Raw genomic sequence first — 15,462 nt, 5'->3', positions numbered from 1 at the left:
AAAACCTGCACCCCCAAAAAGGGGGGGTAGCAGACACAAATCTCTCTATCTCTCACTATCTATCACTATCTATCACTATCTCTCACTATCTATCACTATCTATCACTATCTATCACTATGACACTGCAGCAGCAGCAGTGACAGTTATTTATATATAAAAAAACCCTGCACCCCCAAAAAGGGGGGGTAGCAGACACAAAATATAGCTCTCTCTGTCACTATCTCTCTATCTCTCTCTATCTCTCTCTCTATCTCTCTATCACACTGCAGCAGCAGCAGGAAGTCCCAAGAAGTCAGATCCAGGAAGCGTCCAGCACGCTACAAGCAGTGATCAAGTGATCAGGTAAGGTATTTGCAAGGATCAGGTAAGTATTAGCAAGGATCAGGTCAGTATCACGGCAGATAGGCATGGTGACCGCTCTGCACGCTATTCCAGACCGGAATGGCGTCTGCAGCGCAGTCACCGGTAGTTTAAATGTCGCGCCTTGGCTGTGATTGGTCCGTGGGTCCCACGGACCAATCACAGCCTTGGGGGCAGGTGGGGTGAGGGTGGGGTGAGGTGTCATCGTCACCGATGACCCCCTCATGCCCCCTGACGCCCGGCGGTGATTGACACCTGTGTTACCGAGCGTCCGATTCGCTGGTAACACAGGAAAACGCTGTGAATGGCTGTTCACACTGAACAGCCAATCACAGCGATCGCCGACGGGGGGGCGACATCGCAGCCCCCCCTGGGCATGCAGGGACATGTCTGCTGTCAGGGACAGCAGACATCGTCCCTCTGTCACTGCGTCTCGAGACGCAGTGACAGTTTAAAGTCATGACGTACATTTATGCCATGTGTCGGGAAGTACATCCCGGCCATGACGTAAATGTACGTCAAATGTCGGGAAGGGGTTAAACTATTCATTTACAATGGAATTAAATGTTTTACTGAGAAACATTCATATTTTAAATTGGCTTATTACAGAATGATTACAAATATTAAACATTTTAAAAGTAAAAAAATGTAAATACAATATTTAAATATCACTTTGGCCGAAGATATGTTTATGGAACTCTACACAATGCTAAAACTTGTTGCCAATCCGGATTTTGGATGCAGAACATTTCAGGAAACAAAGAAACTTAAATTTCCTGCCAGGCTATTTCTTCCTTTAGAAGAAGTCTTAGGTCTCAGCGGAAGCCATATAGGTAAACAAGCGCATTGTGAACATGACAAACGTTGACATAGCACTCTTATTTTTAAGGTAAATGTGTTTTTGAAAGATCAATCACATTAATTAAAAATACTGGAAAGAAATGGAAAACACAGTACAAGTACAGATAAGAAATATATATGGAAACATATTTTTAAATTGCATGCACCAATTGTAGTTCTATGTATTCTATCATAAATAAACACGCACCATGGTGCTTTTACACAATTTAACTGCACACAAAGTCTTTTGCAAACATTTTTTTTTCTCAGTTATTTCGAATGACAGATATAACACACTATAGACCATTGGTTCCCAACCTCTGTCCACAAGGAGCTCTAGCGGTCCAGGTGTAACTACAGCATATCCATGTTTGGTCACAGGTAAGTTAATTAGTTTCTTATTCAATATGATTTAACCATTTGTGAGACATTAATATATAAACAGTTTTTAGTTTTTTTACAAACACTTAAGCATTTTAAGGAATACCTCTCACCTATGGAACACTCTCTACACAGAGTAAGTGTTAATAAGAAAGAAAAAAAGCTAACACCTTATCCTCTCACTAGTGTGCTGCCCTGGGATGGCTAGCATTTGATGGCTTGGTGGGGTCTCATGGCCCCAACTTAGTGTTAGGGACCCACCAAATACTAGGTCACCTGGAACCTGGTAGGAGGACCCACATTTCCCCTAAAAAACTACGTCAATCACCTTGATTTAGCTGTATGTTAGATTGCAAAGCTTCTGACAATTATTGTGATTAGGTGTGCTTAGTACTGTAACGTGTGCAACAGAATGATATTTTCTCTTTCTTTGTGGAACAACAGATGTATCCTCATACATCTTGTTTCAATACACCATGCAGTGGGAGAATGGCTAGTGTTAGTGAGCCGACAAGTCCAGCACAACTCCAATAGCGTTGGGTGTCTTTCTTTTGCTGAAAATGGCCTTATATACTGCTTGTGTTTCCTATTTACATCGTTTTGTAAACAAGATGCATTTTAATGGAAAAAGTTGCACAAAAAGACACTTGGCGCTACAAAGTCTCCCCACGACATGGTATGACTAGAAGGGTTGGTTAATGTGCAGGAAGGCTAAATGTATGTTGACAGATATGTACAGCATGATAGCAACTCATTATATTATTTGAAATTAGGATGCGCAGTCCAAGGTTTCTTTATTCACATCAACTATCAATAAGAATGGAAGTAGAAAAGATGGCGACTGATAAAAACAGACAGAAATCACAAAATTACAGCTAAACATGATATGATGAAGTTGCTTTCACTTACGTTCCATGCTTTCCTCTCTTTTTCTCAGCTCTTTGTACTTTTGCTTCTTTTCTCCTAAAGCAATAAAAGTTACACATGTTTAAGATCATATTTTTTATATATAGCACTGGGTGCCGGACGCGTTTCCCGACATTTACCCGATGTCGGGATCCCGACTGTCAAAACGCCGACAGCCGGGTGCCTGACGGCCACCCACTATTTTCTCTTGTGGGGATCCACGACCCCTATAGAGGGAGAATAGAATAGGTGGCTCGCAAGGGTTTTTTTTGCGATCGCCATGCTGTCTGAGTACGGGCAGTCGGGATCCCCACGTTGGGCTAATGACTGTCGGGATCCCTAATGTCAGAGCCCCATACCACACCCATAGCGCTGACCGGTAGGACACCCAAGTTGTGTCTCAGCGTAATGTGAGCCGGAACAGCACGCTTAGAGGCTGATTTAAGAACGAGTGATATTCTTTTTAGCATTCATTAATAATCCAAAAGGTGCTCCAGCCAATCAGCTACTAAGTGTCGTGTTTGCAGAACGATTGGAGCTGAATGGTTGGAGCAACATTTAAGATCAATAACAAGTGATAACAAAACTATAACTCATTATTATGTATGTTCCTTAAGCTAAAACTAGTGAAGATAGTTTGTTAAAAGTAACTATAATAAAAGTTAGCTACGCTTAAAAGAGTGTTTTTTATTGTATTTTCATCTTAGCACTATTGTAAAATATCTCTATTTGAACTGTTTGCTAGAAAAGGAAGACCTCCTGAAAACTATTTTATATCATGTAGGTCTATACTTATTTACTAACAATGCATTTGAGAGCAAAATCCGCAGTCAACAGTTGTATGCAGAGTAAAGGTGCGTACATACGGATAGATTTGGCGAACGATCTGGGCGTTCCCGATCGATTGAAATGACCAATCGTTCAAATCGTTCCGTGTGTATGAACGATATATCGAACGATGCGCGTACCCGACGGTCGTTGGTAGAGGTCGCTGATCTTTCCTGCATGCAGAAAGATCAGCGACCAATCGTTAACGATGTGTACCAATCGTTTCATGTGTATGCACGATGAACGATTTGGTAAGGCTAATTGACTGGCTCCCTCTCCCTCCACCATCGTAAAGATCAATCTTTCATGTGTAATCGTTTGCTCAATCGTTCATCATTTGTCACCAAATCGTTTGTGCAGGAGGTTCAGAGGAAATCGTTAACGAGATTGAATCGTTTGACAAATCTATCCATGTGTACGCACCTTTAATGTGGCACTGGACAGATAATTGCAGAGTGGTCGCACCAAATGTAGTGATAAGCTGGGTACACATTAAAAAAAAAATCTGAAGATTTGGCTAAGCAGAGCAGTACTAACAGGGGAGACTCCCGACTGTCTCCCCCATGGGACACTGTCGGCCACGGGTCCCAAAACAAACCAGAACTCTTACATGAAAATTGGAACAGTTGGGAGGTATGCAGATCCATACACATTGCAACAACATCTACACTTATGATAGAAGAAGAGGCATAACTCTGCTGTAACCGGAAGTTCTCAAATACGTCTGTTTCCAGGCTACAGTTTTTTATAATAAAGTGGAGTGCAAGTGCACCGAAGATAACAAATAGCAAACTGAGCATACACTTAGGAGGTGGGAACAGCGTAAGCTCTGTACTACTCGATGGGGGTGATTCAGATTGATGCGCTAAGATGTGAATTTACACGGGAGCGCGTTCCCATGGCAATGCCCTGATAACGCGGGTGCTGGGGCGGGCAGCTGACACCACCAGATGTCAGCTGCCTGCCCTGTCCTCGTACAGGACACACGCAAAGCTAAGACACCTGAGAGTGTCTTGGTTTTGAGTGTACGCACCACATTATTTGATGGTCGGCGACCATCGAATGATGTTGTTGTCACCCCATAGGCGGAGAATGGATGTTTATGCAAAACATCCATTCGCAGCCATGCGGGCTGGATAATTTTTTATCTATCTCTTGCAACTCTCCAGCTGTTGTTATACTAACTGCAAGTCCCAACATGCACTGCCACATTACTATTAGGGAATGCTAATATGCGTAGTTTCACAACAGCTCAAGAGCCAGGTTGGACATTACCTAGTGTATTCTGCCACTATGCTTTGTCTTACAAAGTTTTCTTAAACATGCAAATCAGAATAGCTGAAGAAAATGGTAGCTGTGAGGAATTCAGTAAGATGCACAGGAATAGAGCACATAGTGCGGCGGGATGTATTAAAATACATTGCCGCGATGCCAGGGCACATGTACTAACATATGCGGCTGGCATCGTGGTGCAGTGACGGAGAACCCCCGCGATACCTGAACTCTGGTGTGCGGGGGGTCTCCGTCATCTCCCTGCCGCCTGGCTCTCTAATCACGCCGGGGACAGTTAAAAAGGAGGCTGTCCCCGGCGCCTCCTCCTCCCCCCTGCAGCCGGAAGGACGGTCCGGCTGCCTTCTAGGGGGAGGAAGGGCTTGCCTTCCAGTCCAGGAGGACCTGGACTAAGGTAAGCCAGAGGGAGGGGGAGAGGGGGGGGGGGGGGGTCGGCAGGTTTGCGGCAGAGGTGTCAAGCGGCGAAAAAAAGCCCATAGGCTTCTATAGGGTATCGCCATCAAAAGGTGGCGATACCCTTCACTGCAATAACGAGGCGGCAGGGTTTTAATACATAGGAAAATGCGGTAAAACAGGGGTTTTACCGCATTTTCCCCTTCGTACATCCCGCCCATAGTGTGAAAGGTCAGATCATACTTACCTACATTTTTTAGTTTCTGGGAAAGGAGACACTACAAGCCACATCAGGGAGGGTGGGCCTAACGGTCCTGTCATAAGGCCTACGCCCAGGGGAGCCGAGAGAGGGGGGGAGTGGGTACTAATTACCCGGGCCCAGGCTTGCTGAAGGGGCCCCGCAGGGGCCCTGGTCTGACCCCTCCCTTTCCCCTCCATCCCTCCCGGGTAGCAACAGTAGCACACACTTCTACAGCATGTGCTGTGCTGACAGCAGGCTCAGCATGAGTGTCTCACTGACAGCGTGAGAGGTCATGCTGAGCCTGCAGTCAGCACAGCACATGCTGTAGGTGTGTGCTGCTTCTGAGATTACAGTTTTTAGAGTTTTCTTTCACCCTCCTCTAAACATGTTGAGGGCGTGGCCTAAGTGTGGGAGGTTCCCACAACTCACACTTAGGCCACGCCCCCAACATTTTACCGGGGCCCGGCATTCCTCTCGGCTGCCCTGCCTACGCCAACACAGGGAAACACCTGCACTTCATAGGTCCGCAGTAAGGGGGCAGAGCTAAATTATATAATTCCACCCCTTCAACTAGGAAGCTGGCAGGATGCAGGAGAGCTGCCTACTCTCCTGGAGCTGCGGGGGGCTACCCCAAAAATTGGGAGCCAGACCTGTACTGGAATGGGGACAGGGGAAGCCTGCCATGTGGAAGAGCAAAAAGAGGACAAGTCTTCCTTAAATAATATGTGCTCTTAGCAACAAATGTTCATCTCTGTATAGCAAAAGAACAGCAGTTTATTATTTTAATTCTTTAGATTGTTATCTACTTTCCATTTCTCCTACCTAAATCACTAGACAAATAAATGTGCATATGAAATGCTGAAAAGACACTTTAAGAATTGAAATAGCTTCCGCATCCTCTTTCCTTAAACCTGTGAATAAAACAATAAGATATTCCAGTGGGATGCAAGCTATGGATTTCCTTGCAGCTGTAGGATGTCTTACTGGCCTTCCTACTCGTCACGCAGAAATGCAGGACCCTGATTTATTTCAGCCCCCTTTCCTCAATGAAGTAAAAACAAATAATGTATTTCTAAGCTGTAGTTTGCTAAAGATGTCTGTTCTTAGGTAGAACATATTTACTGTTGTTTTATGAACAAAATGCTTACTTAGACTGGCTGTTATTATTTCTACGGGCAACATCACTCACTTTCAAAAAAACTCACACTTCAGTAAATTTGCCCTTAACTATGCATAGACAGTATATGGTAGTCCAACAAGGCCTACAATGTTATAAACTCGACAACTTAACCACATTAAATTAGGATCAATTATTTATTTGAACCAAGATGGAGCAGAAATGGGCTTAAATCCCCCTCATGTGTGGAATTTTTGTGTGTGTACTCTTTCAGTAATTGAAAATTATCAGACAATAACGACTACTCTCTTTCAAGACTGTGGTCCTTATTCTGGTTCACTTGCAAATCAAATTCCTTCTTAAATGGACAAAACCATGTGCACTGCATTGGGGGCAGATGTAACATGTGCAGAGAGAGTTAGATTTGGGTGAGTTATTTTGATTCTGTGCATGGAAAATATGGACTGCTTTATTCTTACACTGCAATATAGATCTCACTTTAAAGTAAAACCTCACCCAAATCTCTCTGCACATGGTACATCTGCCCCACCCACAGAGCACATGGTTTTGTCCATTTGAGAAGGAATTTGACTTTGCGAGTGAACCAGAATAAGGGCCTGTGTGCCTCCATGTGTGTAAGGTCCATTGGGGCAGATGTATTAAGCCTGGAGAAGAGATAAAGTGAAAGGAGATAAAGCACCAGTCAATGAACTGTGTTTGAAAATGACAATTGACAGTTGATTGGCTGGTGCATTATCTCCTTCCAATTTATCTCCAGTTTATCTCTTCTCCATGCTTAATACTTCTGGCCCACAATCTGTAATTATGGACACAATAGACCTTCTATCCATATCTGGATATGCTTTTCCAGTGGTAGCACCAGAGGTGGTGCTGCAACCAGTGGCATAGCTAGGGCGGAGCGCGAGCTCCGGGCGCCGAAAGTTGACAGGGCGCCGCAAATGGCATCCCTGCCCTGTATGCCGCCAGCACGCGCTCTCTTCTGACTCAGGAGTCAGACAAATGGCCACCGGCCTCCTGCACTGAGGACATGTCTACATAGGCCAGTACAGAGGGTGGGGTAGTGAGGTTGTAGGCACCGGCGGCTAGCAGGAAGTAGTCTGTGTCAATCACAGGCTGCTGTGCGTTCCACCTACTTCACTGCTACCCGCCTCGGTGTCCGGCATCAAGACTCAGAGATCAGGTAAGACTGTACAGGGGGAGGAGCCTGTGCGGTCCTGTTATTATACAGGATGAGCAGCCTGAGGGGTCCTGTTATTATACAGGGGGAGCAGCCTGTGGGGTCCCGTTATTATACAGGGGGAGCAGCCTGTGGGGTCCCGTTATTATACAGGGGGAGCAGCCTGTGGGGTCCCGTTATTATACCGGGGGAGCAGCCTGTGGGGTCCCGTTAGTATACCAGGGGAGCAGCCTGTGGGGTCCCATTATTATACCGGGGGAGCAGCCTGTAGGGTCCCCTTATTATACAGGTGGAGCAGTCTGTGGGGTCCCGCTTTTATACAGGGGGAGCAGCCTGTGGGGTCCCGTTATTATACCAGGGGGAGCAGACTGTGGGGTCCCGTTATTATACCAGGGGGAGCAGACTGTGGGGTCCCATTATTATACAGGGGGAGCAGCCTGTGGGGTCCCGTTATTATACAGGGGGAGCAGCCTCTGGGGTCCCGTTATTATACAGGGGGAGCAGCCTGTGGTGTCCTCAGAAGCCACCACTGGTTATTTCACTTGTGCAGAAGCATACTGTAATAAGCAACGCTTCACAACCTGGTTTGGCAGCTGCCAGGATCACCACTGATCCCATGGACTGGTAGGACAGAGGAAATTTGTATCGTAACACAGCTCCTTGTTACAGTGCACCTTCTCTGCAGTCTAGCTGTATATTGGGAGTACAAGCCCCACTTATCATTTGCAGCGAAGTGGTTAATAGAATGGAACACAATTTCTAAAAGGGAAGAACTATGGGAATCATCTAGTTACTAGGGTGCTGTAAGAGAAAGGTCTTACCATCTTAAGAAAAATCCATAAAGAAGCATGAGAAAACAATTACAAGAGGAGGATGTAGGGGGAAAAAAAGGATACTGAAAAGAAACATCGAACACTTACTGACAACTTTGACAGAATGTAAAACAGTGGGAGGTACATAAAGTTACATGTTAGTACAACTGAAAAGGGTATGAATAGGATTCATAATGCTGTATTATAAATATGTAACTGTAGACAGTATATTCCTGAGTGCTGTGACACTGACACTTGATGATAAACAATAAGGACATTTTTCTGACAACTATTCCAACAGTAACAGCGCGGAAAAGTGGTGGCCACAGCTAACCTCACAGGATTGTTTGGACAGGATGTAAATCCTGGATTGGACTGCGAGTAGTCAGTCAGTTGCCCATAGAAACTAACCCATCAGATTCTACTTCTTATTTATTTAGCACCTTCTAGAAGATTATAGATAGATTCTGATTGGTTGCTATGGGCAATATCCCATCTTCAATGGAAATCCCATATTAGTAAATTTACCCAAGAGAGCCCCTCAAAATCTGGGACAGTTAGGCAGTTGACAGTTAGCCAGCATGGAAAATACTTTTGGAACACTCACAGATAAAAATATTCGTGCCAGCGTTTTAACCGCGATTACAACTTTTATCAACGTTAAGGCGGTGCAGAGTCTCTGACAGCATTAGAGACCTTGCGCCCCTCCAAAAATGGAAGCCGCCTCAGAGAAGGCACGCTAGAAGTATTCCTGCACCTCTAGTGGCTGTCTCCTTTGCTGCAGCAGCCAGCGTTGGAGGGGTGCTGGATCTCTAATGCTGTCACAGTATTCGGTAACAGAGCGATAGAAGGCCAAGTGGTTATCTAAATAACAGCAGACTGCCACATGGTAACAAATTGTAAATTGATTGGTTGCTATGGGCAAACTTTCCACTTCTATAAAGCCACACTTAAGTTAATATATCGCTTTGTCTTCAAATAGTATTTCATTATTCATAGTAAATATAAAAACAGATACTTTATATTTTATGACTACTTAAACACAGTCAAGGAGCCTCATTTAGGTGTGGTAGCAAAATGGCTATTGTACACACACTGCAACTCGCAACGAGTGAATTGCAATTGCGGTCAGAATAAGTTGCATAGTGAGTGACAGGAAGAGCATTTGGGGTGGGATCAGGGAGTGGCCAGAAAAATGCAGGCGAATCATGGCGGTTCAGACACCGTTTTCTGGGTGTGCATAAATTAGCAGTTGCAGTATTACTTGCTACTGTGTGCAGACTCTGACATGTTCTGATTTGCGACAATGGTACTTATGTATCAGCAATTATACACTATTGGATGCAAATGATGCAATAGCAGTGGGCGTCCCTATGCTCAGATTAGCCTCTGCCCATAGTATATCATCGCAATAACATATGGTAGAAGATGGCAATGGCAGCAGCAAAACAATCGAAGCTGAGTCATTCTCAATACTCATTAACGTGAACACAATAGCGACTGCAGAAGAAATAATGATAAAAAGAAATATGCAACAAGATATATTTAAAAATCTCGAGTGCATCTATTTAGTGTGTTAAAGAAATAACAGAGGAAGTGGCCCTAGGGTCACTTAGGAGCGCTGGTTGATTAGACTTTATTCAACAATTCCACTGAGCAATTTGACTGAGCAAAACTGCTGCCGCTTATAAAGGATGTGTACCTTTAATGAAAACCAGGAGTGTACAGTATATGTGACAGCGCTGTTACTTTAAGAGGCGCAGCCTTGCTCAGTAAATAATCACTCACTACAGTAATTATATAATATATAAATTTATTTTAAAAAAAATATATATTTTTTTTAAATAACTGAAGTGCACTTCATATATAAACTATTAGGACCCGGGGACCTACCTACGGGCTCAAGATAGGTAAGTATCAGTATGTATGGGCTTTGGATGAAATAAAGTTTTATTTGGGTGTCAGTGTGTTTATTTTACTATTTCTATTACTGTGGAACTACAAGTGCCTGCGGGCCCTTTAATGCCCCGCATGCTGGGACTTGTGGTTCTCCAAGTCCCAGCATGCAGGGGAGGCTTCCTGGGACTCATAGTTCCACAGTTTTAGACAATGGATAATTCTATTTTTTACACTTCAATCAGCCTGGTACCCACAGCCCAGGGGTACCGGGGACAGCACCAGGCTTCATCCTGGCCAGGTAAGTCCTGGAGGGGGGTGACCCCTTTATTGGGGGGGGGTCCCCACTCCCCCAGGACAGGCTGACTGGTCAGTGGGGATGAATGCTTTGGCCGGGGGGACTTGCATAAAAAGTCTCCCCCCGGCTGTGGCATTACCCTGCTGGGTGGTTGGGCCTGGGGCTGGTTCTTAAAATACGGGGGACTCCTAGTCATTTTGTCCCCCATATTTTGGGAACCAGCCCTGGAGCCCCTATTTGAATGGTTTCATGATTTTTTAATACCAGCCCGTCTCTTTCAGCCTGTGTTGGTTACGACCGTGAGGGGGGACCCACGCCGTTTTTTAAATTTATTTAAAAAAAATATTATTTTTTCACACATTGCATGCGGGGGAGACTGCCCAGACAAATTCGTATTAGCGGCCGTATATACGGCCGCTAATACGAATGAATATGCCATTGGGGGTTTATAAAGCAGTCGTATTTGACTGCTTTGTAAATTCCCCTCCAGAACACGAATTTGCATACGGCTGAAACAGCCGTATGCATTCATACTCATATTCATTTCTATTAAGAATACGAAATATCGTATTCATATTCTTGATTTAATTATAACTATAATTAAATCAAATGCCAGCAATATATGTTTTATGTTGTTTGTCTCCTAATTGTTTATATATGAAGTGCACTTCAATTATTACATTTATTATGAAAATATTTCATAAAAAATATATATGTATTATATAATTACTGTAGTGAGTGATTATCTACTGAGCAAGGCTGCGCCTCTTAAAGTAACAGCGACACTTTTTGCCGCTGTTACATACACACTCCTGTTCTAGAAATAAATGACAGTGTTTACGTAAACTTAATTACTTCTTGACCTTCACTTATTGGCCTTAAATTTTGTAATGATAACTGCAAATGTACCTTGGTGCTCTTCCATATCCATATCCAGCCTTCCAAGTTCTTCATTAAGCTGCTTAGCTTTATCCTTAATATCCTTTAACCTATTGGTAAATAAATAATTATGAATCAACAGAGGTATATTTATTTAAATAAGACTGTGCAAACTTGAACATTGCTAACTTCGCAACACTGTAGTCAAGTACCTGGGTGACAGACTAGAGGTCACAGGTCAAAGCCATCACCAACTGCTCACCTTCATACATCTGACCTGATCATGAGATACTCTCCCTCTTACCCATATCAATCTACTTCGGACCTTGCTCTCTTATTCTTCTCATCTATGATAACCACTTCTACAGCTTTCCATTCACTGCATGGTTATTTTTGCAACTTGCTCAGTTGCAATTATATTCGTGACTGCTTCAAATGTGGTAAGAGATACTAGACCTTATTCTGATTGACTCGCAAGGCTGCGAAATTCGCAGCCTTGCGAGTCCATCAGATGCCACCCGCAGTGCCAGCCACACCCCCCTCGCACGTGTGACCCCCCTACACTACTGCGAATGGGTGATTTACATAATCATCCATTCGCAGGCGGGGAGAAATCATTTGATGGTCAGTGACCATTGAACGATTTCTACAGCGTTTGCAGTTCAGAGACACCTATGTGGTGACTCTAAACTGCGGGCGTCCTGTGCGAGGAAAGGGTGGGCAGCTGACATCCAGTGATTGCACCCCACCCCCCCCCCCACTTCATTAGCATGAGAACGCCCAGCATTCTCATGGGAATGCCCATGAAACACTGGGCATTGCCATATGCTAATGGAGCTGCCCGACGCCCCCTGCCTGATGTCTAGGGTGCGTTCACACAGAATGTTTGCCGTGGGTGCACTAACCCAGTGTCTACACATGCGCAGAAACGCATTTGTGCATGCACCATTGGTCCTCCGTGCAAATGCACGGAGGACCAAATCAATCAGAATAAGGTCCACTATCCCTGCTGCTTGAAGATGCAGTAGGAGACGCCTACTAAAAAACTACTCCTGCTGCAGTCTTAGGACACAGCACCTGATCTTTAACGCTAACTACTGGGCAGCTTTTTGCCAAAATGTGGTGTTGCGCAAGACACACATTGCAGAGGTCAAAAAATATTTAATGACGGAAAGCCCTGGCCTCACCCTTTCCCCTAAATCAGTGATGGGAACCTTCGGCCCTCCAGATGTTGTTGAACTACACATCCCAGCATGCCCTGCTACAGTTTTGCAATTTGGCCATTCTAAAACTGTTGCAGAGCATGCTGGGATGTGTAGTTCGACAACAGCTGGAGAGCCAAAGGTTTCTTGTCCCAGCCCTAAATGGTGGTGATGGGAAACCATCATCGCCCCCTTTGCGCCCCAAAAATGGCAGCCGACTATCACTGACAGTCTGCTATCATCCTGCTTTCAAAATCATACGACCCATTCTCACACAATTAACTGAACTTTGCTCATACTATAGTATTTGCTACGGGATCTAAACCACTGTTCCAACTTGTTGGCTAACCAACAAAACCAGGCGATTATAGTTCCGGTGTACAGGGAAAGTTAGAAACTATTTCCCTGTTGGAAACATTCCCTCAAATGCAATGATTTTTATAAAAAAATAAAAACTGCCACTGGGCTGGTCATTGCTCTCACCCCTCTCATCACGGCCTCAAGAAACCAGCCTTGATGACAAGTGAACTGGAGCAGGCTGCTTTATTTTGATTTACTTTAATTATTTTATTCTGCCTTCTACATACAGATAGTATATGCCTACTTCTGTGACGTTAGACAGTCATTCATTTGCAGATCTCTTCACAGACAGTATATACTACATTACCACCTCCAGATAATACACAAATAAGTGTCCATATGCAATTAAAACTTTCGTTTGAAAATGGCCACAAACACTGGCCACAGTCATGATAACATGTTCTTGTCATATTTAGTAATAGGTCGATTAATGATCTAAGTAGTTTGAAATGGGTTATTCCTCACAAATAATGACATTTTATATCTCCACATATGACATAAGGGCTACCACAGAGTATTTTACAGTGTATGGTTATAGTATTAGGTGTGTATATTCCTATATCCGGATCCTCCAAGCTCCAGTCTACACTGATGTAAAAAGCATGCTATTTTCACCACAATGCAATTTATTTGGTTAAATAACTTTGGATTCAGCATAACTAAAAATACACTGCATTACTAAAAATAATGCTATCAGAATGAAACATTTATTTTATTAGTTTCTTATATAGCACAGCATATTCCGTTGCACTTTACAATTGGAAACAACAATGATTAAACAAACTGGGTAGGTACAATGTTAGTCATTGTACTTGTACCTTGTTCTACTATCAATGCAAAAGCCTCTATTAGGGCCAGATGTATCAAGCTTCAAAAAGTGATAATGGAGAGTGATAAATAGCCAGCTAATCAGCTCCTACCTGTCATGTTACAGGCTGGGTTTAACAAATTGGAGGTAGGAGCTGATTGGGTGGGTGTTTATCACTCTCCACTTTATCATTTGTTTGAAGCTTGATACTGTACATCTGGCCCTTAAAGTGAACGTAACATTTTATTAGTATACTCCCAGAACAACTTATACCCCGTTCTCACTGCCGCAAAAACCCAGGTATCTTCCAGGGCAAGCGGAAAATTCCAGTGTCGCGTCTCTGTGTGAAAGCGTCTTTGTGAAATTCCCGGGTGTTATGCCACGGGAATTACACACATATTTTTTGCAGGGTTTTCCCTGGGTAATACACGGGTGTACGGCAGTGTGAACAGCACAGACCCGTGTTTTTCACACATGATGCCATTGGGGGATGTAATCATGTGACAGCCAGCCAATAAAAGCTGTTTTTTAAAAAGACAATCACAGCAATTTGTACAAATTTCCCAACACCCAATCAAAGCTGCAATTACATTTCACACACTTGTTGGAAGGCAGACCATGGAAAGCAGTGTGAAAGGGGCAGACACGTGAAATTCCCAGGTCTGAGGTGCAGTATGAAGGGGGTCTGTTGAGCTGAGAAGCTCTGTGCCCTGCTAAAAATGTCATCATCTCCAAGTGCCGGAAACGCAGATAGTCGTGCAGGGGGCAAGCCCAGCACCAAGGTAAGCTGGTGCACTCCCCCAGCCCCCGTCCGCGAGGTGAATGGATGCCGCACACAGGCATCCATTCACCTCCTCCCTGCCTCCGCTGCGGTCTACAGAGTAAAGGAGACACCAGCGAAGGATGTGTGCACCCCCTGCCCAACCTCCATGTTGACCACATCACGCTGTGGTCCGGAGGTTGGGCTTCACCTATTGCTGTAAACTGGAGCCGGGTTGGATGACCGGGCATACCCATTTACACTGCTCTCTACCCAGGTCCTTCCCATGTTCTAACCGGGTCAGGACCTGGGTAGAAGTCCTGTGTAAAGGGACACAGGTTAACACCTTTTACACCACCGCTGACCGTGGTCCACAAGGAAAAAAATGGAATTTTGTGGTGGTGTTAAAGGGGTATAAGTGGATGGACCTTTTTGTTTACCATGGCTATTATTTTACAAATACAGTCAAAACTATAAAATACTTACTGCCGCTCCATGCTTGCTATCTCCTGATTATCTTCTTTCACCTATTAAAGATAATTGAATACAAAATATGTATATATTTTTTTCTATAAAGGCAACATACAGTATACAGTCCTGTAAATCATAAAATTGTATTAACAGTTTGCCCCTTTAGGCCAAATGAAAAGAAGTAACCAAGCAAAAAATTACTCGAAAATAGGAACTGAAATGTTACAATGGATTTTTTTTTTTTAAATAAAAATCAATCTTTAAATTTCAGTATGGACTGTCATTGTGTGAAGAGTTCCTTAAAGTTCTAAAGGTGCCTATACACGGTGCAAGGGTGCTGTGCGATGCGATATGTGCTCCCGGGGGCATCCCATCGCACAGCATATAAAGTCTCTGCAGCCCGTGCTTTTTGAACTAGGTG

General features: G+C 44.0%; 1 protein-coding gene across 3 annotated transcripts in view; it reads right to left on the bottom strand.

Annotated features, from left to right (window-relative positions):
- The window catches only part of IFT74 (intraflagellar transport 74), an 83,126-nt gene that overhangs the window by 19,250 nt on the left and 48,414 nt on the right, over positions 1–15,462 (bottom strand). For all 3 annotated transcript variants that reach the window (XM_083185420.1, XM_083185429.1, XM_083185439.1), the window contains exons 12-14: positions 15,057–15,097; positions 11,471–11,550; positions 2,492–2,545 (exon numbers count right to left, since the gene is read on the bottom strand). In XM_083185420.1, coding sequence (XP_083041546.1) covers positions 2,492–2,545; positions 11,471–11,550; positions 15,057–15,097 — 175 coding nt within the window. The remainder of the gene's footprint in view (positions 1–2,491; positions 2,546–11,470; positions 11,551–15,056; positions 15,098–15,462) is intronic.

Source organism: Crinia signifera, chromosome 1 (genome assembly GCF_055691185.1).
Source record: "Crinia signifera chromosome 1, ASM5569118v1, whole genome shotgun sequence".
NCBI classification, from domain to species: Eukaryota; Metazoa; Chordata; class Amphibia; order Anura; family Myobatrachidae; genus Crinia; species Crinia signifera.
This window is presented reverse-complemented; position numbering and strand designations above follow the sequence as displayed.